A 23,694-nucleotide genomic window follows, 5' to 3' on the forward strand; every position below is an offset into this window, starting at 1 on the left:
CAGGCTGACCTCAGAATCAAACTGGACAGTGAAGGCACTTAAGAAGCCAATGCAGTAGTGCGGTAGTAGTTGTCAACATTCCTTAGTCTGATGAGGACCATCTGTGGACAAGTGGCCCCCAGACTACCTACTCTGTAATCCAAGCACCATGGTAAAGAGAGCCTGACTGACTAAAGAAGGATGATTCTGCTTTTCATGAAATATTAGTTTTTCTTTCTTTAAATTAGTCAATTCTTTCCTGGCAGATTTTAATCAAGGTTAAGGCTTGATTGGCTGAAAGTTACCCCTGACCATCATTCTCAACCATATCCCCACTATTCTCATGCACTTTCCTTAACCCAAACTCTGGCTCCTCTCCTTTCCAATCAGCTGCTACAAAATTTGGTGGTGGAAAGGAAGAAACACAAGGCAAAAGGGCAAGTAGGGTAAAGGGTAACAGGGAAAGGCAGGAGTAAATATTTGGAACGCTTTCTGCCAGCTCAGAACTGGGGAAGGAAAAGAAAGTCACCAAGGGAAGATTCTCAGCCTCACTCCTCCTTCCTCCTCCTGAACTCTAGGTTCTGGGGAGACACAGAATTGGATCCTCTTCAATTTCACCTCTTCTCTAACAGGTCTTTTTTATCAGATGTCAGAAGAAGACTTAGATGGTTTGGCTCAGGATTTAAAGGACTTATACCATACCCCATCTTTTCTGAACTACTATCCACTGGGTGAAGATATTGACATTATTTTTAATTTGAAAAGCACCTTCACAGAACCGGTTCTATGGAGGAAGGACCAACACCATCACCGTCTGGAGCAGCTGACCCTGAGTGGCCTGCTGGACACTCTTCAGAGCCCCTGCATCATCGAAGGGGAACCGGGCAAAGGGAAGTCCACTCTGCTGCAGCGAATCGCCATGCTCTGGGCCTCTGGAGAGTGCCAGGCTCTGACCAAGTTCAAATTAGTTTTATTTCTCCGTCTGAGCAGGGCCCAGGGTGGACTCTTCGAAACCCTGTGTGACCAACTCTTGGATATACCTGACACAATCAGGAAGCAGACTTTCATGGCCATGCTACTGAAGCTACGGCAGAGGGTTCTTTTTCTCCTTGATGGCTACAATGAATTCAAGGCCCAGAACTGCCCAGAAATCGAAGCCCTAATAAAGGAAAACCACCGCTTCAAGAATATGGTCATCGTCACCACCACCACGGAGTGCCTGAGGTACATCAGGCAGTTTGGTGCGCTGATTGCCGAGGTGGGGGACATGACCGAGGACAGTGCCCAGGCTCTCATCCGGGAAGTGCTGATAAAGGAGCTCGCTGAAGGCTTGTTGCTCCAAATTCAGAAATCCAGGTGCTTGAGGAATCTGATGAAGACCCCTCTCTTTGTGGTCATCACTTGTGCAATCCAGATGGGGGAAAGTGAGTTCCACTCTAACACACAAACCACACTGTTCTGTGCTTTCTACGATCTGCTAGTAAATAAAAACAAGCACAAACGTAAAGGGGTGGCTCCAAGTGAGGTCACTCGGAGCCTGGACCACTGTGGAGACCTAGCTCTGGAGGGCGTGTTCTCCCACAGGTTTGATTTTGAACCGGATGACTTGTCCAGTGTGAACGAGGATGTTCTGCTGACAACGGGACTCCTCTGTAAATACACAGCTCAACGGTTCAAGCCGAAGTATAAGTTCTTTCATAAATCATTCCAGGAGTACACAGCAGGACGCAGACTCAGCAGTTTATTGACGTCTGAAGAGCCAGCAGAGGTGACCAAGGGGAACGGCCACTTGCAGAAGATGGTTTCCATTTCAGACATTACATCCAAGTACAGCAACCTGCTCCTGTATACGTGTGGGTCATCTGCCGAAGCCACCCGGACTGTTCTGAAACACCTGGCATCAGTGTATCAACATGGCAGCCTCGGTGGGCTTTTAGTCACCAAGAGGCCTCTCTGGAGGCAGGAATCTATGCAAAATGTGAAAAGCACCACTGTGCAAGAAACTCTGAAAGCCATAAACATCAACTCCTTTACAGAGTGTGGCATCAACTTATTCTGTGAGAGTATATCCACATCAGACCTGAGAGAAGAATTTGAAGCTTTCTTTCATGGTAAAAGCCTACATATCAACTCAGAGCACATCCCTGATTACTTATTTGACTTCTTTGAAAACTTGCCTAATTGTGCAAGTGCTCTGGACTTTGTTAAACTAGACCTGTACGGGGGAGCTGTGGCTTCGCGGGATAAGACCACAGAAGACGCAAGCAGGGTCCACATGCAAGAGTCCTCAGGAACCTACATTCCCAGCAGGGCTGTGTCTTTGTTCTTCAACTGGAAGCAGGAATTCAAGACATTGGAGGTTACACTCCGGGATTTCTGCAAGTTGAATAAGCAAGATATCAAATACCTAGGGAAAATATTCAGCTCTGCTACAAGCCTCAGGTTGTACATTAAGAGGTGTGCCGGCGTGGCTGGAAGCCTCAGTTCGGTCCTCAGCACCTGTAAGAACATTCACTCCATCATAGTGGAAGCCAGTCCCCTCACCTTAGAAGACGAGCGGCATATCACATCTGTGACAAACCTGCACACCTTAAGTATTCACAACCTAGAGATTCAACAGCTACCAGGTATTGTAAACATTAGCAGTTTAAGCTATAATTAAACCTGGCTAGTTACTGTGGAAATATTAGATATCTATTATTTGTTTTGCTTGAAATTTTCTAATAGTTTCTACTAGTGTCAGGACTTGGAAGGGAAGTGGAAGGGCTTGGGAGAGACTTCCATGTCGGGGGAAGGCTGTCAGACTGGGAGGCCCTAGGAAGGATTCCCAGAGCTGAAGCTCTGTAGTCTGACTGAATAGCTATGTAGTATATATATGGTAAAGTGTGTGTTTGTATGTTTGTCTGTGTTTGTATACAGTAGGTTAAGCTTGTCTTCTGTGAACCCTCCCTCTTGTCAGCATCTCTGTCTTAATCCAACATTCACTGCTTTCCCACCAAATAGCACCCCTCCTTCTTTGAAGTCTGGGAGGAAATCCAACCATAAACTAATCACCTGCAGAAGCTGGTGGCTAACTGTGTCACTAGATTCTCATCTAGGAAATTGCAGCACATCCAGCCCCAGCCCCACCCCAAGTATCATTCACTTTGAAGGAAGATTCTGGGAACAGTTTTCGTCGAACATGAAGAAATTCCAGACTTCAGACACATACATGTGGGGTCAATCTTTCTAGGTAAAGGGGAGTTTTCCCCAGATTCACAATAACACTAAAGGTGAGTGTCTCCCTTACCTGTGTAGTCCAGCCACACCTGTGTAGATCAGTCCTGTTGCCCAGAGCAGGGGCTGCTGAGTTCTGTGAAGCTATGGGCCGGCAGGAGCCTTGTTCTATGTGACTGTAATCTGATATTCATTTTCATCCACAAGTGGCTTCCCATTAGGCTCTGCCTCACTTGTCACCCTGTAGAGGACATTTTCTATCATTTTAAGAATCTAGAACCTTTTGTACAGATAAGCTTTGCAACATCCCACTCAATGCAGGAAGGCCTTCTGTAAGATTCTGGATAGTCATTCAGACTTTATTAGACTACTTTCTGTTAGGAGGCTTACCATCTCCTCTTGATGGCCATTCGTTTGTGCTGATATTGCAAACCAGTCACTTACATGCTGAATTTGACCTACATATAATTAAAATTTTTCTTTTTAATGTTTGCCAATATTTTGTTCTTAATATTTTAAATTTATTTTTGAGTAATATATTTACATGGTCCAATTTATAAAACAATCTATGATGAAAAGTCTCCTTCCGTTCTCTCTCCCCTAGCTATGACTCTTCTCCCTAAAGGAGTTGCCACCATTTTGAAATTGGGAAATATCATGTGAAAATACAGGTTTCTCATTCCTCTTGAAAATTATAGATTTGACAACTGCAGTAGGTAACAACTGGCTAGAGCTTCATGATCTGCTCCTACACTCTTTGGAAAGACACATAATCTCCAGCTGGGCACAAAGCCCATCTGTTCTACTTCTTATAATAACATCATCTCCCTGGCCCTCTTTGACATTTGAGTTTGCAATCAGCACTTATTTTTTCTTATAGCTAGAATCTAGTCACTACTGAAAGACATGTCGGTTATTTCCAGTTTGGGCAATTATAGATAGAACTACTATAAACTTTCTTATGAAAGTTTTTAATGTGAAAATAAGTTTTCAATTCACTTGGGTAAATATGTAGGATTAGCGTTGCTGAGCCATATGACAAGTGCTTGTTTAACTTTTTAGGAAACTTCCAAACTATTTTCCACTTTGTACATTTTACATTTTCAGTAGCAATACATGAGAATTTTAGTTGCTCTGCATTCTCACTTAATGCTAAGCATTTAGTATTATTTCTGTTTTCCTCTTTTTGTCATTTTACAATAAGAAAAAAAAACAGACAATACCAAGTGCTGATGAGGATGTGGAGCAACTGGAACTCTGTGTATGGTGTTATATCATCAGAGTTGGCTAATAAAAGTTGAAAATTCTTCATGTGCTTGTTTGCAACTTAGTGAAATGTCTCTTCAAGTTTTTACCCATTTTTAAAAAAGTATTTATTTATATTTTTATTTTGGCTGTGCCAGGTCTTAGTTGCAGCACGTGGGATCTTTGTTGTGGCATGTGGGATCTTTAGTTGTGGCATGCAGGCTCTTAGTTGCAGCATGCAGACTTCTTAGTTGTGGCTTGTGGACTCTTAGTTGTGGCATGCATGCAGGATCTAGTTCGCTGACCAGGGATCGAACCTGGGCCCCCTGCATTGGGAGCATGGAGTCTTACCCACTGGGCCACCAGGGAAGTTCCTACCCATTTTTAATTGGGTCAATTTGTTTTCTTAATGTTGAGTTTTACGTGTTTTTTAAAAAATATATTCACGATACAAGTCCTTTGTGAGATAAGTGATTTGAAAATATTTTCTCCCAATCTGTAGCTAGTCTTTTCATTCTTTAACAGTGTCTTTCATAGAACAAAAGTTTTACATTTTGTTGCTGTCCATTTTTTTTCTTTATAAATCATGCTTTTGAATTAATTCTTCTTTTGAAAGAATTCTTTGCATAACCCCAGGTCATGATGATTTTTTTCCTATATTTTCTTTTAAAGTTTTATGTTTTACATTTGGATCTATGATCCATTTTGAGTTAACATTTGTGTAAGGTGTGAAGTTTAGATCAAGGTTCATTTTTCTTCCCTATGGATATCCAGTTGTTCTGTTTATTGAAATGACTATTCTTTCATGTTTGAATAGCTTTTATATCTTTGCCCAAAGTTTTTGGCTATAGTTGTATGGGTGTATTTCTGGATACTATTTTCCATTGATCTTTCATTTGTCAATACCCTTGTCTATCCCTTGCCAATACTACATTGTCTTAGTAACTTTTACTTTATAGTAAGTCATAAAATTGGGTAGTGTTATTTCTCCAACTTTCTTCTTCTTTTTCAATATAATTTTAAAATATTCTAGTTCCTTTGTCCTTCCATATAAATTTTAGAGTCACATTTTTTTTTTTTTTTTGGCTGCATCGCACGGCCTGTGGGATCTTAGTTCCCCAACCAGGGATTGAACCTGAGCCCTTAGCAGTGAAATCACAGAGTCCTAACCATTGGACTGCCAGGAAATTCCCAAGAATCACATTGTTTATATCGTCAAAAACTCTTCTTGGGATCTTGGTTGGAATTACATTAAATCTATAGAACAATTTAGGGAGAATTGACATTGTTATTATGTTGAATCTATGATCATGGTTTCTCTTTCCATTTGTTTAGATTTTCCTTGATTTCTTTTTTCACCATTTTGTACTTTTCATCATGTTGATTGTGTATATGTTTTTTAGATTTATACCTGTTTCATTCTTTTGGAGCTATTGTAAATGGTAATTTAAAAAAATTTTGTTTACCAATTATTTATTGCTACTACAGAAATACAGTTGATTTTTGTGTGTTGATCTTGTACTCTATACCTTTGATAAACTTATTTCATGTCCCTTCCAAAAAGATTATTTTCATTTCTTCCTTTCCAATTTTGTATTCCTTTAATTTATTCATTTTTTAAAATAAATTTATTTAGTTACCTTTGGCTGCGTTGGGTCTTTGTTGCTGCGCACGGGCTTTCTCTAGTTGCAGTGAGCAGGGGCTACTGTTTGTTGTGGTGTGCAGACTTCTCATTGCGATGGCTTCTCTTGTTGTGGAGCACAGGTTCTAGGTGCGCAGGCGGGCTCTAGAGTGCAGGCTCAGTAGTTGTGGTGCACAGGTTTAGTTGCTCTGCAGCATGTGGGATCTTCCCAGACCAGGGATCGAACCCATGTCCCCTGCATTGGCAGGCAGATTCTTAACCACTGCGCCACCAGGGAAGTCCCTGTATTCCTTTTATTTCATTTTCTTGCCCTACTGCACTGATTATGACTTGCAGTATAGTGTTGAAAAGGAGAGGTGAAAGTGAACATCCTCCCTTGTTCCTGATCCTAGGGAGTAAGCATTCAGACTTTCACCATGAAGTGTGATGCTAACTGTAGTTTTTTTGAAGGTGCCTTTTATCAGGTTGGGGAAGTTTCCTTCTATTCCTAGGTTGCTGAGGATTTTTATCATGAATCGTTATTGGATTGTATCAACAATTTTTGCTGTATCAATTTATATGATCATGTAGTTTTTCTTCCTTAGACTGTTAATATAGTGAAGTACATGGATTGATTTCCAAATATCAAAACAGTCCTGCATTCCCTGTATGAAGCTCACTTGGTGGTAGTATAATATTCTTTTTATATATGGCTGGACTCCTTGGTAATATTTTGTTGAGGATTTCATAAGTGATATTGGTTTGAAGTTTTCTTTTGTTTTATTCCCTTAGTCTGGGTTTCAGATTGGTTAATGGTAGTGTCATAAAATGAGTTGGAAAGTGTTGTCTGCATTTCTGTTTCCTGGAAATGATTGTGTAGAATTGGTGTTATTTCTTCTTTGAAAGTTTGGTAGAATTTTCAAGTCAAACTATCTGTGCCTGCAGCTTTCCTTTTTGGAAAATTTTAAACTACAAATTCAATTTCCTTAGTTATACACGACTATTCAGATTACTTATGTAATGTTGGGTAAATTTTACTAGTTTGTGCCTTTCAAGAAATTGTGCAATTTTGTCTATGTTGTCAAATTTATGCATGTAGATTTGTTCATATTATTCTCTATCCTTTTAACATCTGTGATTTCTGTAATGATATCTTCTCTTTCATTTCTGATATTGGTAATTTGTTATTCCTCATTTTTTGTCAGTCTTGCTAGAAATTTATCAAGTTTATTGATCTTTTTAAAGATATAACTTTTAATTTCCATTGATTTTTCCCTATTGTTTCTGTTTGTGATTTGTTATTGATTTCTGCCCTTATCTTTATTATTTTATTGCTTTGTCTTGCATTGGGTTTATTTTGCTCTTCTCTCTCTAGTTTCTGAAGTAGTAAGCTTAGGTTGTTGATTTGAAAACTTTCCTTATTTCTAATATAAGCATTCAATGCTCTAAACCTCCCTTTAAGTAACTGTTAACTGGAGATTTTGATATATTTTAATTTCTGTATTTTTCAAAATATTATCTAATTTTCCTTGAGACTTCCTGTTTGATCCATCATGCTTGTTTAGAAGTGTGTTGTTTAACATCCAACTGTTTGGAGATTTCCCAGTTATCTGTTATTGTTTTCCATTGTAATTCCATTATATTTTTAAAACATGTTTTTAGCTAAGGAAGATCTCCATCTCTCACCAAAAAAAAATATTTTCGTGTCAATTTTATGAGCATTTCTTGCCCATAGTGACAACTAAAATCTTTTGATTGGTAATAGAAATATAGTAAATGACAGCTGAACATAGTCCAATCCCTTTTCTTTGGCAGGTGGTCTGACTGACAGCTTAGGTAACTTGAAGAACCTTATGAAGCTCATACTGGATAATATTAAGATGAATGAGGAAGATGCTATAAAACTAGGTCAGATTTTTGTTTTCTCTAATATATTTACTAATACAAGTTTGATAATAAGAACAGCTAAGACGCCTTAACACTGGCTGTGTCTATACAAGGCAAGGATGCCTTTATGTACTTGGTGTCTTAATACATTTCCTTTCCTTTTTTTTTTGCAGCTGAAGGTCTGACAAATCTGAAAAAGATGTGTTTACTTCGTTTGACCCACTTGTCTGATATAGGGGAGGGAATGGATTACATAGTCAAGTCTCTGTCAGCTGAACCCTGTGACCTTAAAGAAATCCAATTAGTCTCCTGCTGCCTGTCAGGAAATGCTGTGAAAACCCTAGGTAACTGCTGCCTGCATTATGAAAACAGTGTAAGAAAACATGCGATATTTTCATACTAAGGCATGCTAAGTCTCTCAAATGGAAATTTAATTTTTAGGGAAACTGGAAAAGATAATAAAGACTTCTAGGTAATATCTAACTTGTTTTTAATGACCTTCTTCATGACTGGAATGAAAATTTATTATGGATGAATAATAGGAGAGAATTTCAGGATAATTGAAGATGTTGTCATTTTAAGAAAAGGTAAAGAGGAAGAAAATAAGAAATAGGTGCTTGAAGCTTGGCACATATTCTGTTATATAATAACTGCTTAATAAAAATTTGGATGAATGGATAAAGAAGTGATTGAGAAGCAGAGAGAGGATTTCCTTAAATGTTTTCAGGCTTTCCAAAGCTTACCTATTGCCTGTTAAGAAGGAGTTAATGTGCATCAATATGAGTTGAGTCTTTTGAGTTCTTAAAGTGTGCATATACCAAGTATGGAGAAACCTTTGCATATTTCTGGATAAACTAGATATGTTCGATTCAGATTATTTTTTAATTTAGATTTTGGTAAAAAAGATGGTCTAGCCTTTTAAAAACAGAATACACAACTGCTAGGAGTCTGTAAAGTTTCCTAAGGAAACTATTTATATGCCAACATAAACCAAAAGCTAGAGAAACCCAGGGTTAGAAAAGGCCAGATAAACAACGGAAAGCATGAGAATGATGACCATACTAGTTTACTTCTCTACTTGCTCTGCAGAGAGAAAGGCTTAGAACTGAAAATAGCAGCTGTACCCTTTTTAAGAGGAGTTCTGCAGGTTTTTTATTTTAAACCAAATCCCAGAAGATATTTTATTCTAAGAAAAAGGGTCATATGATTGCTTAAAATTAATAATAGTGGGCTTCCCTGGTGGCGCAGTGGTTGAGAGTCCGCCTGCCGATGCAGGGGACACGGGTTCGTGCCTGGGTCCGGGAAGATCCCACATGCCGCGGAGCAGCTGGACCCATGAGCCATGGCCGCTGAGCCTGCACGTCCGGAGCCTGTGCTCCGCAACAGGAGAAGCCACAACAGTGAGAGGCCCGCGTACCACAAAATAAATAAATAAATAATAGCTAACATTATAACAAGAGTATATATTCATTAAAAAATTGACTATTTTTTAAAGGAGATTTTTCTCATTATTCTTGATAGGAAAAACTTCAACTAGATTAAACAACCATGATAAATATCTGAAATGAAAAGAATTAAGCAGTGATCAGCTAGAGTGATAGCATTTTATGATTAATGTTTACATGTAATATAGTTTTCCAAATTTTAACCTCAGTATATTCGTGTCTTTGTCATTAAAATACATGTCTTGTAGATGGAGTTGGGTCTTGCTTTAAAAAAAAATCTAGTCTTATTAATCTCTTTAACTGGAGTGTTTAATCCATTTACATTTAATGTAATTATTTATAGGACTAGATTCCATCAGTCATTTTGCTATTTGTTTTCTATTTTTCTCATCCGTCTTTTTTTTTTTTTTTTTTTGCAGTACACGGGCCTCTCACTGTTGTGGCCTCTCCCGTTGTGGAGCACAGGCTCCGGACGCGCAGGCTCTGTGGCATGTGGGATCTTCCCGGACCGGGGCACGAACCCGTGTCCCCTGCATCAGCAGGTGGACTCTCAACCACTGTGCCACCAGGGAAGCCCCTCATCTGTCTTTTTTTAATTTCTAAGTTTTTATTATTAGTATCACCACTATGACATTAACAAAATCATCTAAACTGAGTACACAAAGAACATCTCATCTCATCTGGTTTTTGTTCCTTTGTTTCTCCTTCATGATAGGGCATTTTAGAATCGTAAGCACCCTCACAGTTTATTTAGTTCACCTTCCTTATTCTAAAGATGAAGACACTGAGGCTTAGAGAAATGGAGTGACTTTACTAAAGTGACATAAAAACTATATTCCCGGATGCTTTAGGCTTTTTGTGAACTCAATTTTTTTAGTCAGAACTTAGAACAAGGAAATATCCATGCACTAGTCATAGTCGTGGCAATTGGGGGTTAAACCTATCCAGATACTTTTTGAAATAAATTAATTAATCAAGTCAAATAATGGTTTGTATACTATAAACAAAGAAAACAAGGACTCAGAATTCTTCTAAGGATTTTTTTAAATGCATTTATAGTTCCCTGAAAGTCTTGTTTTGGATTAAAAAATTTTTTTTTGCAGCTCAGAATCTTCACAACTTGGTCAAACTGAGCATTCTTGATTTATCTGAAAATCATCTGGAAAAGGATGGAAATGAAGCTCTTCGTGAACTAAGTAAGAATGACAATTTAGGGACTTCCCTGGTAGTCCAGTGGCTAAGACTCTGCACTTCCACTGCAGGGGGCGGTGCAGGTTCAATTCCTGGTCAGGGAACTAAGATCCCACATGCAGCACTGTGTGGCCAAAAAAAAAAAACCAAAACAAAATGAACTGACAACTTAGCCAAAATCAAATACTCAAATAGTCATCATTATCAGGTATTCAAATAGTCTTTTATCCACATATGCCTTACTAGATGGACCTTATTATGTCATTTAGCCCTTCCTTAAACTGCCCTTGAGGAATACAGGCCCATGGTTTTTGAGTTACCAGTTTTCCCATACTCACTGCACCTGAGACTCCCACCTGCTTGTCTCCCTCTAGTGAGCTAGTGTCTGAGAGTAAGTGATATTGAAGACAAATCTGCTTAAGTTAGTGATAAGATTTTTTTTTAATTAATTTATTTTTGGCTGTGTTGGGTCTTCGTTGCTGTGCATGGGCTTTCTCTAGCTGCAGCGAGCGGGGGCCATGCTTTGTTGTGGTGTGCGGGCTTCTCACTGCAGTGGCTTTTCTTGTTGCGGAGCACAGGCTTCAGTAGTTGTAGCACGTGGGCTCAGCAGTTGTGGCTCATGAGCTCTAGAGCACAGGCTCAGTAGTTGTGGAGCACAGGCCCAGCTGCTCCGCGGCATGTGGGATCTTCCCGGACCAGGGCTTGAACCTGTGTCCCCTGCACCAGCAGGATTCTTAACCACTGCGCCACCAAGGGAAGTCCCAGTGATAAGATTTTTAAGGTGTGATAATGCTACTGTGATTATGTTAGAACTAAAAAACCTGATACTTAACTGTCTGAGATTTGCTTCAAAATAATATAGAAGGGCAGGAATTTGATGATGATGAAGCAAGGTTGTCCATGATTCAGAGTCTGTTGAAAGCTGGCTTATTAGTACATATAATTTCATTATACTGTTCTGTATGTTTCTATATTCTTGAACACTTCCCGTAAAAATATTAACAAAAATCCCAAGTAGATCCTTATTGCACATTGAGCAGCCTGCAGAGATAAAAATCATTCCTTCTCCCACATCAATTTTGAGATGGATCCAATTCCTGAACTGCTCTCTGGTTCTTCAAGTTGACAGGCTGCACATCTTGGAACAGCTAAATGTGCTGATGCTGCCCTGGTGCAGTGATGAACGAGTCAGCTTGGACAGGCTGCTGGAGCAACTGAAGGGGGCCCCACAGCTCATCAAGCTTGGGCTGAGAAACTGGAGACTCACAGATGCAGAGGTTAGAATTCTAGGTAGGTATACGCACGGAGCCAAGAGAAAAGAAGTTAGCCCTCACAAAGTTCTTCAGCTGGCTTGCTCTATTTAGTTAGTTAGCATCTTTATTTATTTATTTGCCTCCTCTTTTTTATATAAATATATTGAAAGAGGGTTCATACATATTAAAGGGGTAAAATGATTGAAAACACTGGCCTGCCTTCAGGTTTTTAAGCATTTCACCTAACAATGTTAAAAGGAAAAACATTCACGTTATCTGACAAGGTGTATTGTGTTAGGAATTGCTCTTCTAGTCTTAACTGTCTGAAATTCAGCAATGCCCTTCCAATCTTGGGAAATATTTTTACGTCACTTGTTGGGTATTCAAAACATATAAATGTAAGTGCAACTGTATGTAAATGGGGTCATGGAATATCTTTAAGTAGCTGTGATATAATCCAGGAACAAACAGAGATACATAAATGACTGAAGACAATGATAGTTTCAGGCAGTTGATGAAGGGTCTGCATGCTCTCTGTATTAGTTATCAATGTCTGTGTAAGATTACCCCAAAACTTAGTGGCTTAAAACAACTATAAACATTATCTCACGTTTTGGTGGGTCAGGAATTTGGAAGCAGCTTAGCTGGGTGGTTCTGGCTTAGGCTGTCATGACTGGGACTGCTGGAGACCTGCTTCCAAGGTGGTTCCTCATTTGGTTGGCAGGTTAATGCTGGCTGTTGGCTGGAGGCCTTAGTTTCTCATGCCTGGACCTCTCCATAGACTGCTTGCATGTCCTCATAACATGGCAGCTCACTTCCTCCAGAGCAAGAAATCCAAGGGAGAACCAATTAGAAGTTGCAGTATCTTTTATGACCTAGCCTTGGAAGACCATTTCTGGTCACCACTGCTGTGTCCTGTGGGTTACCCAGGTCAGCCCAATCCACTGTGGGAGGGGACAACACAGAGGAGTGCATACTATGAGATGACAATTATTGGAGCCAACTTGAAGGCAGACTACCATATTACCTGAGGCAAAGGACTAGTGAAAACAGCCTTGACTGCCTTCATTTCCCTCATGGATTTTCTAGAATATATTCGTAGTATATATAACATAAAACTTACCATTTTTAAGTCTACAGTTTTGCGGCATTCACATTCTAATGCAACCACCATCACCATCCATCTCCAGAACTTTTTCATTCTCCCTGGCTGAAACTCTACCCATTAAAGACTAACACTCCTCTTAAAAACATTCTCTCTTCGATATACGTATGTCTTTAAGTCCTTATGCTGCCCAAAGGTTTTTTTCTTTAACATCTGTATTGGAGTATAATTGCTTTACAATGGTGTATTAGTTTCTGCTTTATAACAAAGTGAATCAGCTATACATATACATATATCCCCGTATCTCCTCCTTCTTGTGTCTCCCTCCCACCCTCCCTATCCCACCCCTCTAGGTGGTCACAAACCACTGAGCTGATCTCCCTGTGTTATGTGGCTGCTTCCCACTTGCTAACCATTTTACATTTGGTAGTGTATATATGTCCATGCCACTCTCTCACTTTGTCCCAGCTTACCCCTTCCCCCTCCCCGGGTCCTCAGGTTCATACTCTATGTCTGCGTCTTTATTCCTCTCCTGCCCCTAGGTTCTTCAGAACCTTTTTTTTTTTTTTTTTAGATTCCATATATATATGCTAGCATACAGTATCTGATTTCTCTTTCTGACTTACTTCACTCTGTATGACAGTCTCTAGGTCCATCAACCTCACTACAAATAACTCAATTTTGCTTCCTTTTATGGCTGAGTAATATTCCATTGTATATATGTGCTACATCTCCTTTATGCATTCATCTGTCCATGGACACTTAGGTTGCTTCCATGTCCTGGCTATTGTAAATAGAGCTGCAATGAACATTGTGGTACATGACTCTTTTTGAATTACGGTTTTATCAGGGGATATGCCCAGTAGCAGGATTGCAGTTGTATGGTAGTTCTATTTTTAATTTTTTAAGGAAACTCCATACTGTTCTCCATAGTGGCTGTATCAATTTACATTCCTATCCACAGTGCAAGAGGGTTCCCTTTGCTCCACACCCTCTCCAGCATTTATTGTTTGTAGATATTTTGATGATGGCCATTCCGACTCGTGTGAGATGATACCTCATTTTAGTTTTGATTTGCATTTCTCTAATGATTAGTGATGTTGAGCATCCTTTCATGTGTTTGTTGGCAATCTGTATATCTTCTTTGAAGAGAGGTCTATTTAGGTCCTCTGCCCATATTTGGATTGGGTTGTTTGTTTTTTTGATATTGAACTGCATGAGCTTCTTGTAAATTTTGGAGATTAATCCTTCATCAGTTGCTTCATTTGCAAATATTTTCTCCCATTCTAAGCATCATCTCTTCATCTTGTTTATGGCTTCCTTTGCTGTACAAAAGCTTTCAAGTTTCATTAGGTCCCATTTGTTTATTTTTGTTTTTATTTCCATTTCTCTAGGAGGTGGGTCAAAAAGGATCTTGCTGTGATTTATGTCATAGAGTGTTCTGCCTATGTTTTCCTCTAAGAGTTTTATAGTGTCTGGCCTTACATTTAGGTCTTTAATCCATTTTGAATTTATTTTTGTGTATGGTGTTAGGGAGTGTTCTAATTTCATTCTTTACATGTAGCTGTCCAGTTTTCCCAGCACCACTTATTGAAGAGGCTGTCTTCTCTCCATTGTATATTCTTGCCTCCTTTATCAAAAATAAGGTGACCATATGTGCATGGCTTTATCTCTGGGCTTCCTATCCTGTTCCATTGATCTATATTTCTGTTTCAGTGCCAGTATCATATTGACTTGATTACTGTAGCTTTGTAGTATAGTCTGAAGTCAAGGAGCCTGACTCCTCCAGCTCCATTTTTCTTTCTCAAGATTGCTTTGGCTATTTGAGGTGTTTTGTGTTTCCATAAAAATTATGAATTTTTTTGTCCTAGTTCTGTGAAAAATGCCAGTGGTAGTTCGATAGGTATTGCATTGAATCTGTAGATTGCTTTGGGTAGTATAGTCATTTTCACAATGTTGATTCTTCCAATCCAAGAACATGGTATATCTTTCCATCTGTTTGTATCACCTTTAATTTCTTTCAACAGTGTCATTTAGTTTTCTGCATACAGGTCTTTTGTCTCCTTAGGTAGGTTCATTCCTAGGTATTTTATTCTTTTTGTTGCAATGGTTAATGGGAGTGTTTCCTTGAATTCTCTTTCAGATTTTTCATCACTAGTGTATAGGAATGCCAGAGATTTCTGTGCATTAAGTTTGTATCCTGCTATTTACCAGATTCATTGATTAGCTCTAGTAGTTTTCTGGTAGCATCTTTAGGATTCTCTATGTATAATATCATGTCATCTGCAAACAGTGACAGCTTTACTTCTTCTTTTCTGATTTGGATTCCTTTTATTTCTTCTTCTTCTCTGACTGCTGTGACTCAAACTTCCAAAACTGTGTTGAATAATAGTGGTGAGAGTGGACAACCTTGTCTTGTTCCTGATCTTAGAGGAAATGGTTTCAGTTTTTCACTATTGACAACAATGTTGGCTGTAGGTTTCTCAGATATGGCCTTTATAATGTTGAGGTAAGTTCCCTCTATGCCTACTTTCTGGAGGGTTTTTACCACAAATGGGTGTTGAATTTTGTCGAAAGCTTTTTCTGCATCTATTGAGAAGATCATATAGTTTTTCTCCTTCAATTTGTTAATATGGTTTATCACACTGATTGGTGTGTATATAGAAGAATTCTTGCATTCCTGGGATAAACCCCACTTGATCATGGTGTATGATACTTTTAATGTGCTGTTGGACTCTGTTTGCTAGTATTTTGTTGAGGATTTTTGCTTGCATCTATGTTCATCAGTGATATTGGCCTGTAGTTTTCTTTGTGACATCTTTGTCCGGTTTTGGTATCAGGGTGATGGTGGCCTCGTAGAATGAGTTTGGGAGTGTTCCTCCCTCTGCTATACTTTGGAAGAGTTTGAGAGAGATAGGTGTTAGCTATTCTCTAAATGTTTGACAGAATTCGCCTGTGAAGCCATCTGGTCCAGACTTTTGTTTGTTGGAAGATTTTTAGTCACAGTCTCAATTTCAGTGCTTGTGATTGGTCTGTTTATATTTTCTATTTTTTCCTGGTTCAGTCTCAGAAGGTTGTGCTTTTCTAAGAATTTGTCCATTTCTTCCAGGTTGTCCATTTTATTGGCATATAGTTGCTTGTAGTAATCTCTCATGATCCTTTGTATTTCTGCAGTGTCAGCTGTTACTTCTCCTTTTTCATTTCTAATTCTATTAAGTCTTCTGCCTTTTTTTTTCTTGATGAGTCTAGCTAATGGTTATTCAATTTTGTTTATCTTCTCAAAGAACCAGCTTTTAGTTTTATTGATCTTTGCTATCGTTTCCTTCATTTCTTTTTCATTTATTTCTGATTTGATCTTTATTTCTTTCTTTCTTTCTGCAAACTTTGGGTTTTTTTGTTCTTCTTTCTCTAATTACTTTAGCTGTAAAGTTAGGTTGTTTGAGATGTTTTTTGTTTCTTGAGGTAGGATTGTATTGCTATAAACTTTCCTCTTAGAACTGCTTTTGCTGCATCCCATAGGTTTTGGGTTGTTGTGTTTTCATTGCCATTTGTCTCTAGGTATTTTTTGATTTCCTCTTTGATTTCTTCAGTGATATCTTGGTTATTAAGCAGTGTATTATTTAGCCTCCACATGTTTGTATTTTTTACAGATTTTTTTCCAGTAATTGATAACTAGTCTCAGCATTGTGGTTGGAAAAGTTACTTGATATGATTTCAATTTTCTTAAATTTACCAAAGCTTGACTTGTGACCCAAGATATGATCTACCCTGGAGAATGTTCCATAAGCACTTGAGAAGAAAGTGTATTCTGTTGTTTTTGGATGGAATGTCCTATAAATGTCAACTAAGTCCATCTTATTTAATGTATCATTTAAAGCTTGTGTTTCCTTATTTATTTTCATTTTGGATGATCTGTCCGTTGGTGAAACTGGGGTGTTGAAGTCCCCTACTATGATTGTGTTACTGTCAATTTCCCCTTTTATGGCTGTTAGCTTTTGCCTTATGTATTGATGTGCTCCTATGTTGGGTGAATAAATATTTACAATCATTATATCTTCTTCTTGGATTGATCCCTTGATCATTATGTAGTATCCTTTTTCTATTGTAATAGTCTTTATTTTAAAGTCTATCTTGTCTGATATGAGACTTGCTACTCCAGCTTTCTTTTGATTTCCCTTTGCATGGAATATCTTTTTCTATTCCCTCACTTTCAATCTGTACGTGTCCCTAGGTCTGAAGTGGGTCTCTTGTAGACAGCATATATACGGGTCTTGTTTTTGTATCCATTCAGTTAGTCTATGTCTTTTGGTGGAGGCATTTAATCCATTTACATTTAAGCTAATTATCCATATGTATGCTCCCATTACCATTTTCGTAATTGTTTTGTGTTTGTTATTGTAGGTCTTTTCCTTCTCTTGTGTTTCCTGACTAGAGAAGTTCCTTTAGCATTTGTTGTAAAGCTGGTTTGGTGGTGGTGAATTCTCTTACCTTTTGCTTGTCTGTAATTTCTCCATGAAATCTGAATGCGATGCTTGTTGGGTAATCTTGGTTGTAGGTTTTTCTCTTTCATCACTTTAAATATGTCTTGCCACTCCCTTCTGGCTTGGAGTTTCTGCTGAAAGATCAGCTGTTAACCTTATGGGGATTCCCTTGTATGTTATTTGTTGTTTTTCCCTTGCTGATTTTAATATTTTTTCTTTGTATTTAATTTTTGATAATTTGATTAATATGTGTATTGGTGTGTTTCTCCTTGGATTTATCCTGTACGGATCTCTCTGCACTTCCTGGACTCGATTATTTCCTTTCCCATATTAGGGAAGTTTTCAACTATAATCTCTTCAAATATTTTCTCAGTTCTTTTCCTCTTCTTCTGGGACCCCTATAATTCGAATGTTGGTGCGTTTAATGTTGTTCCAGAAGTCTATAAGACTGTCCTCAATTCTTTTCATTCTTTTTTCTTTATTCTGCTGTGAAATAGTTATTTCCACTATTTTATCTTCTAGGTCACTTATCCATTCTGCCTCAGTTATTCTGCTATTGATTCCTTCTAGAGAATTTTTAATTTCATTGATTGTGTTGTTCATCATTGCTTGTTGCTGTTTAGTTCTTCTAGGTCCTTTTTAAACGTTTCTTGTATTTTCTCCATTCTGTTTCTAAGATTTTGAATCATCTTTAGTATCATTCCTCTGAATTCTTTTTCAGGTAGACTGCCTTTTTCCTCTTCATTTTTTGGTCTGGTGGGTTTTTACCTTACTCCTTCATCTGCTGTGTGTTTCTGTGTCTTCTCATTTTCCTTAGCTTACTGTGTTTGGGGTCTCCTTTTCACAGGCTGCAGGTACATAGTTCCTGTTGTTTTTGGTGTCTGCCCCCAGTGGCTAAGGTTGGTTCAGTGGGTTGTGTAGGCTTCCTGGTGTAGGGGACTGGTGTCTGTGTTCTGGTGGATGAGGCTGGATCTTGTCTTTCTGGTGGGCAGGACTGTGTCTGCAGGTGTGTTTTGGGGTGTCTGTGACCTTGTTATGATTTTAGGCAGCCTCTCTGCTAATGGATAGGGCTGTGTTCCTGTCTTGCTGGTTGTTTGGCATGGGGCGTCCAGCACTGTATCTTGCTGGTTGTTGAGTGGAGCTGGGTCTTGGCATTGAGATGGAGATCTCTGGGAGAGCTTTTGCCATTTGATATCACATGGAGCTGGGAGGTCTCTGGTGGACGAATGTCCTGAACTCAGGTCTCGCACCTCAGAGGCACAGGCCTGACAGCTGGCTGGAGCACCAAGACCCTGTCAGCCACATGGCTGCTGGTCTTGTAGTCTCCTGGAGAGGCCTGCCCAAAGATTTTGCCTTTCTTAGTGGTGCTCCAAGTTATGGATCTTTCCTTCCCTTAATTTCTAACTCTACTTCCACCTCCTCTACCCCCTCACTTTCCTTAACCCACCAAATCATATCATCTTGGCTGTCATTCTTTCAGGCTTCCCTGCCATTCCGGTTGATGTTGGAAGCAGGTGCCTTTTGTGACAGACTAATTAGTTAGCTAATAAATAATCCCTCTCAGGTAACTTCATACCTAAAGCAAGTTGGAAAGGATATGTCTTTTCTTCAAGGAGGCTGTTGGGGAGTGTATAGAATTAGAATTACAGGTGGGGGAGGCATTTTTAGGTAAAGACCTTTTACCATCTTTGAAATCTTTAAGTAGGTAGTTGCTTAATTTGCCCACTTCTAAGGCTGGCCATCGAGACCAGAGAAGGAGATGGTGTGTTTATTAAGAACTAAGCTAGGCAGTGATTTGCCATTTTACTTTAATAGCCTAGTGGCTAATCACTTCCATATGTAAATGAGAAATTTAAACATAACAGAAGACAGCTGACTCTTGGAAATTTAACTGTCATGATGTACCCCAAAATGCAAGTGAAAAAAATGACTAAATGAACACTCAACAGTAGTTGCTGATTTGTTCTCAAAGTGTTTTTAAAAAGAACTTGTGGAATTATCATTATATATCTAATAAAACCTAACATTATTATCCCTGTTTTATAAAGAAACAGGGACATCAGAAGGTTCTCATACTGAAGCAGGGAGAGGGTTAGAGACAGAAGAGTTGATGAAAGGAGGGAGAGAGTGTAGGTGCTGGCATGGCTCTCCTCCAGCCATTTCCTCCACCTCCCAGAGGTATAAAAAGCAGTCTACTTGGGCTTGAGGCATAAGCTGAAGAGTGAAAGCCAAGCGTTCTCTGCCTTTGCTCTCTAGCCAGGTGATAAGACTGCTATCTGTCAGGCCCCTCTAGAGGCTCTATCATTATGAAGTGGTTAGGTGCATTTGTTTTGGAGTCAGACAGACCTGCCCATCCCTTCTGCTTGATAGAGGTATGGTCTGCAGCAACGTGAAGTCTCTGAGCCTCAGTTTGCTCATCTGTCAAATGGGGAAAATTATGATGTCTCCCATATGAGAGGTTATTGTGCTAATCCGTAATTGAGCTAATGCATATTAAGTAAGAAGTTCAACACTGACCCACTGTATATGCTCAATAAATGGTACTATCTATGATCATTATCCTCTGGGGGGCTTCAAGGGGAACCAGATGCTAGGGTCATTTTCCTTTAAAAAAGATCTTCCTTAGCCTGCAAAATAAAATATAACCTGCTCGCTTCTGATGTATAAGACCCTTTATAACAGAGTTTCAATACACCTTCCTCTCCACCTTCATCTTCTGCATGCCTCCCCACCTATGTGAGGTTCCATCCTCATGGAACTCTTGCTAGTTCCCAGAAATGCCTTTGTATATGCACTCCCTCTAGGAAGTCCTTCACCTCCTCCTATAGTCCTTTAAGACCAAGCTGACATATCTCCTTCTTGGTGAAACAGTCTCCTTATGCTCCCTCTTCTGCACCGCTATACATAACCTAGATGGTTGTTTTAAGCCTCTTGTCCTGAGTCTTTTGAACTTTTTTTGACTAGCACCCACATTTTAAAAATATATTTTATCTCATGATCCAGTACACACATACATATACATTTTTAAAGTTTCACAGAAAGTAATTATCTTTTGCTATGTGTGATACACTCTGTTATTTTCTATTCTTACTATCTATCCAATTTCACTTAAAACAAATGCTGATTGCAATCCATTAAATTCATCTCATGTTCCTCTAAAGGAGGGGATACCCTGAAGCTTAAGAAAAAGCACTTATCCAAAAAAGGAACCCTGTTTCACTGTTGGTAGGAATGTAAGTTGGTGCAGCCACTGTGGAAAACGGTATGGAGGTTCCTTTAAAAACTAAAAATAGAGTTACCATATGATCCAGCAATCCTAGTCCTGGGCATATATCCTGAGAAAACTCTAATTCAAAAAGATACATGTACCCCAGTGTTCATAGCACTATTTACAAAAGCCGAGACGTGGAAGCAACCTAAATGTTCATTGACAGATGAATGCATAAAGAAGATGTGGTGCATATATACAATGGAATATTACTTAGCCATAAAAAGCATGAAATAATGCCACTTGCAGCAACATGGATGGATCTAGAGATGATCATATTAAGTGAAGTAAGTCAGAGAAAGACAAATATCATATGATATCACTTATATGTGGAATCTAAAAAAATGATGCAAATACTTATTTACAGAACAGAAATAGACTCACAGACATAGAAAACAATCTTATGGTTACCAAAGGGGACAGCGGGGGCAGGGGGAGAATTTGGGATTAACATATACACACTACTATACATAAAATAGATGGGCAAGAAGGACCTACTGTACAACACAGGGAACTATATTCAATATCTTGTAATAACATATAATGTTAAATAATCTGAGAAAGAAAAAATATACATACACACATATATATATATATATATATATATAGAACAATCAATTTGGTGTACACCTGAAACTAACACAACATTGTAAATTAACTATACTTCAATTTTAAAAATGGTTATTAAAAAAAACCCCACTGCTCTAATCCATATCCTGGATCCAGGGCTTCTGTTTCCATGGTCATTTCTGGCTCTGCATTTCTGCTCTTGTGTGACTCTAGATCTGTGTAATCTTGCCTCCTGCAGTGATTCCTTTCCCTACCCTCCAAGTCAGGGGTCCCCAACCCCCGGGCCTGCAGACCAGTACTGGTCCTCGGCCTGTTAGGAACTGGGCCGCACAGCAGGAGGCGAGGGGCGGGCCAGTGAGCAAAGCTTCATCCACTGCTCCCCATTACCGCCTGAGCCATCTCCACCCACCAACCCACACCCGCTCCCCTGTCCGTGGAAAAATTGTCTTCCACAAAACCAGTCCCTGATGCCATAAAGGTTGGGGACCGCTGCTCCAAGTCACTCAGATCAGTAGAACAGTCACTTATCCTTAATTTCTACTGGAAGGCCCCAGTATAATTATAGATGTAGCAGATTTACTGAATGCTTATAAGTAATTGGGAAGGGTGGGATTACATGATAGTTCTGAATAGCAGATTAAATTTAATATTGGCACTTCCCCATTCCCAATGAGATGCAAGAACATTTCTGCCAATTCAGGCTCTAGTTGCCTGTCAACTGCCCTGTCTTCCTCCATCCCCATCTCTTACAGACCCCAGCAATCCAAAACAAACAAACAAAAAATCCCTCCATGTTATTATGATGAGTAATTCAATTATATCTAGCACCCTAAGCCCAAGCTCGGTTCAGGACCTTCCTTCACATAGCCAAAGATATATTAATGTGCTCTATAAACAACAGGCTTCAGTTCCAGGTCTCTCCTCTACCTCTCCACCACTGGGCTCTATAAACATCAAAGAGAAGAAAAGATTTATTTCCTCCATAATATGAATCATGTTAAAAGGCAGATGAAGCCAGAATTAGGGTTCATTTTGTTTTTGTACTTTTTAATTGAAGTATAACATACCCACAGAAATGTGTACAAATCCTAAGTAGATAGTACAAGAAATTTTCATAAGGTTCACATACCCATGTAACTAGTACCCAGATCAAGAAACAGAAGATTGTCAGCTTTATAGCTCCCTTCTCCCAAGGGTAACTGCTATCCGGACTTCTAACATCATAGATTGGTCTTGACTGTTTTTGAATTTTATATAAATGGAATCATGTAGTATGTATTCTTTTGTGTTTTCTTTGGTTGAACATCATGTGTGTGAAATTCATCCATATTATTATGTGTAGTCATGGTTCATTCATTCTCATTGTTGTAAAATCTTCTATTGTGTGAACATACCTCAACTGATTTTCCCATTCTACTGTTGATAATTTGAGTAATTTTTAGTTTTTGAATATTGTGAATAGTGCTGCTATGAACAACCTTGTATATATCTTTTGGTGAACAAATGGCCACATTTCTGCTTGGTATCTATGTAGGAGTGGGTTTGGATTACAGGTAAAGATTATAGGTAAGAATATGTTCAGCTTTAGTACACATGTCAGTCTTCCAATGTTCTTATATTCAATTCAGGTTTTAAAAAATAGTGGTTTTCATTATTATATACAGGAATTTATTTTTATTAGAGCACTTACCATTTGAATTTAGAGAATGTATTCATATGTCTGTCTGCCCCACTAAACTGTGAGGTCTTTGAGAACAGGCCCAGGCCATTAGACTTGGTATTGAGCATATATCCCAAACTCAATAAATATTTGTTGTATGAATGAACAAATTAACTTACAGCACTTCCGCAATTTGCCATGAGATATAGGCTAGCTTGGGTTCTTAGAAACCCAATTATAGTAAATGCTATTTTCTTATATATAAAATCAACCAAAAATTCTAAAATACACTTGTATGATTTCACAACCTCTTTACTATATCTGAACCAACCAATTGTTCAAGCCTCTAGCATAAGTTTCCTGGCTCTGGTCCATAACACCTCTCCTGGATCAGACCTGGCTTTGGGATTCCCATCCCCATTTAGTGATGGTATATGTGATGGATGAGATGCAATATGCCTTGAAATGGGATAAGAAAATGCAGACTGGTAATAAGAGATGGGGAGTCTAATGAAATAAGGGCTACATAGGAAGAAGTAAGGAGGAAATATGTCATAGGAAGTATTTAATGCGATACAGGGTAGGGGAGATGCACTGGAGACATAGGGAGTATTTTCAGAAAAGTACCTTTTTACCAAAGGTTTTAGACACCTCCTGGTCCTAACTGAAACCTGGTTCTCCCCTACAGCTGTTTAGTCACTTTTTATTTTCTTGATTTTTATGCCTCTCAGAGTTCAAAGGCAAGGTGAGGTTCTCCTTGATTCTCATTCTGC

General features: G+C 38.8%; 1 protein-coding gene across 1 annotated transcript in view; it reads left to right on the forward strand.

The window, feature by feature from the left end:
* Window positions 1-23,694, forward strand: part of NLRC4 (NLR family CARD domain containing 4) — a 33,710-nt gene that overhangs the window by 4,085 nt on the left and 5,931 nt on the right. Inside the window, exons 3-7 of the mRNA XM_065891131.1 lie at window positions 612-2,606; window positions 7,877-7,969; window positions 8,122-8,292; window positions 10,497-10,589; window positions 11,707-11,874. Coding sequence (XP_065747203.1) covers window positions 612-2,606; window positions 7,877-7,969; window positions 8,122-8,292; window positions 10,497-10,589; window positions 11,707-11,874 — 2,520 coding nt within the window. The remainder of the gene's footprint in view (window positions 1-611; window positions 2,607-7,876; window positions 7,970-8,121; window positions 8,293-10,496; window positions 10,590-11,706; window positions 11,875-23,694) is intronic.

Source organism: Phocoena phocoena, chromosome 14, assembly GCF_963924675.1.
Source record: "Phocoena phocoena chromosome 14, mPhoPho1.1, whole genome shotgun sequence".
NCBI classification, from domain to species: domain Eukaryota; kingdom Metazoa; phylum Chordata; class Mammalia; order Artiodactyla; family Phocoenidae; genus Phocoena; species Phocoena phocoena.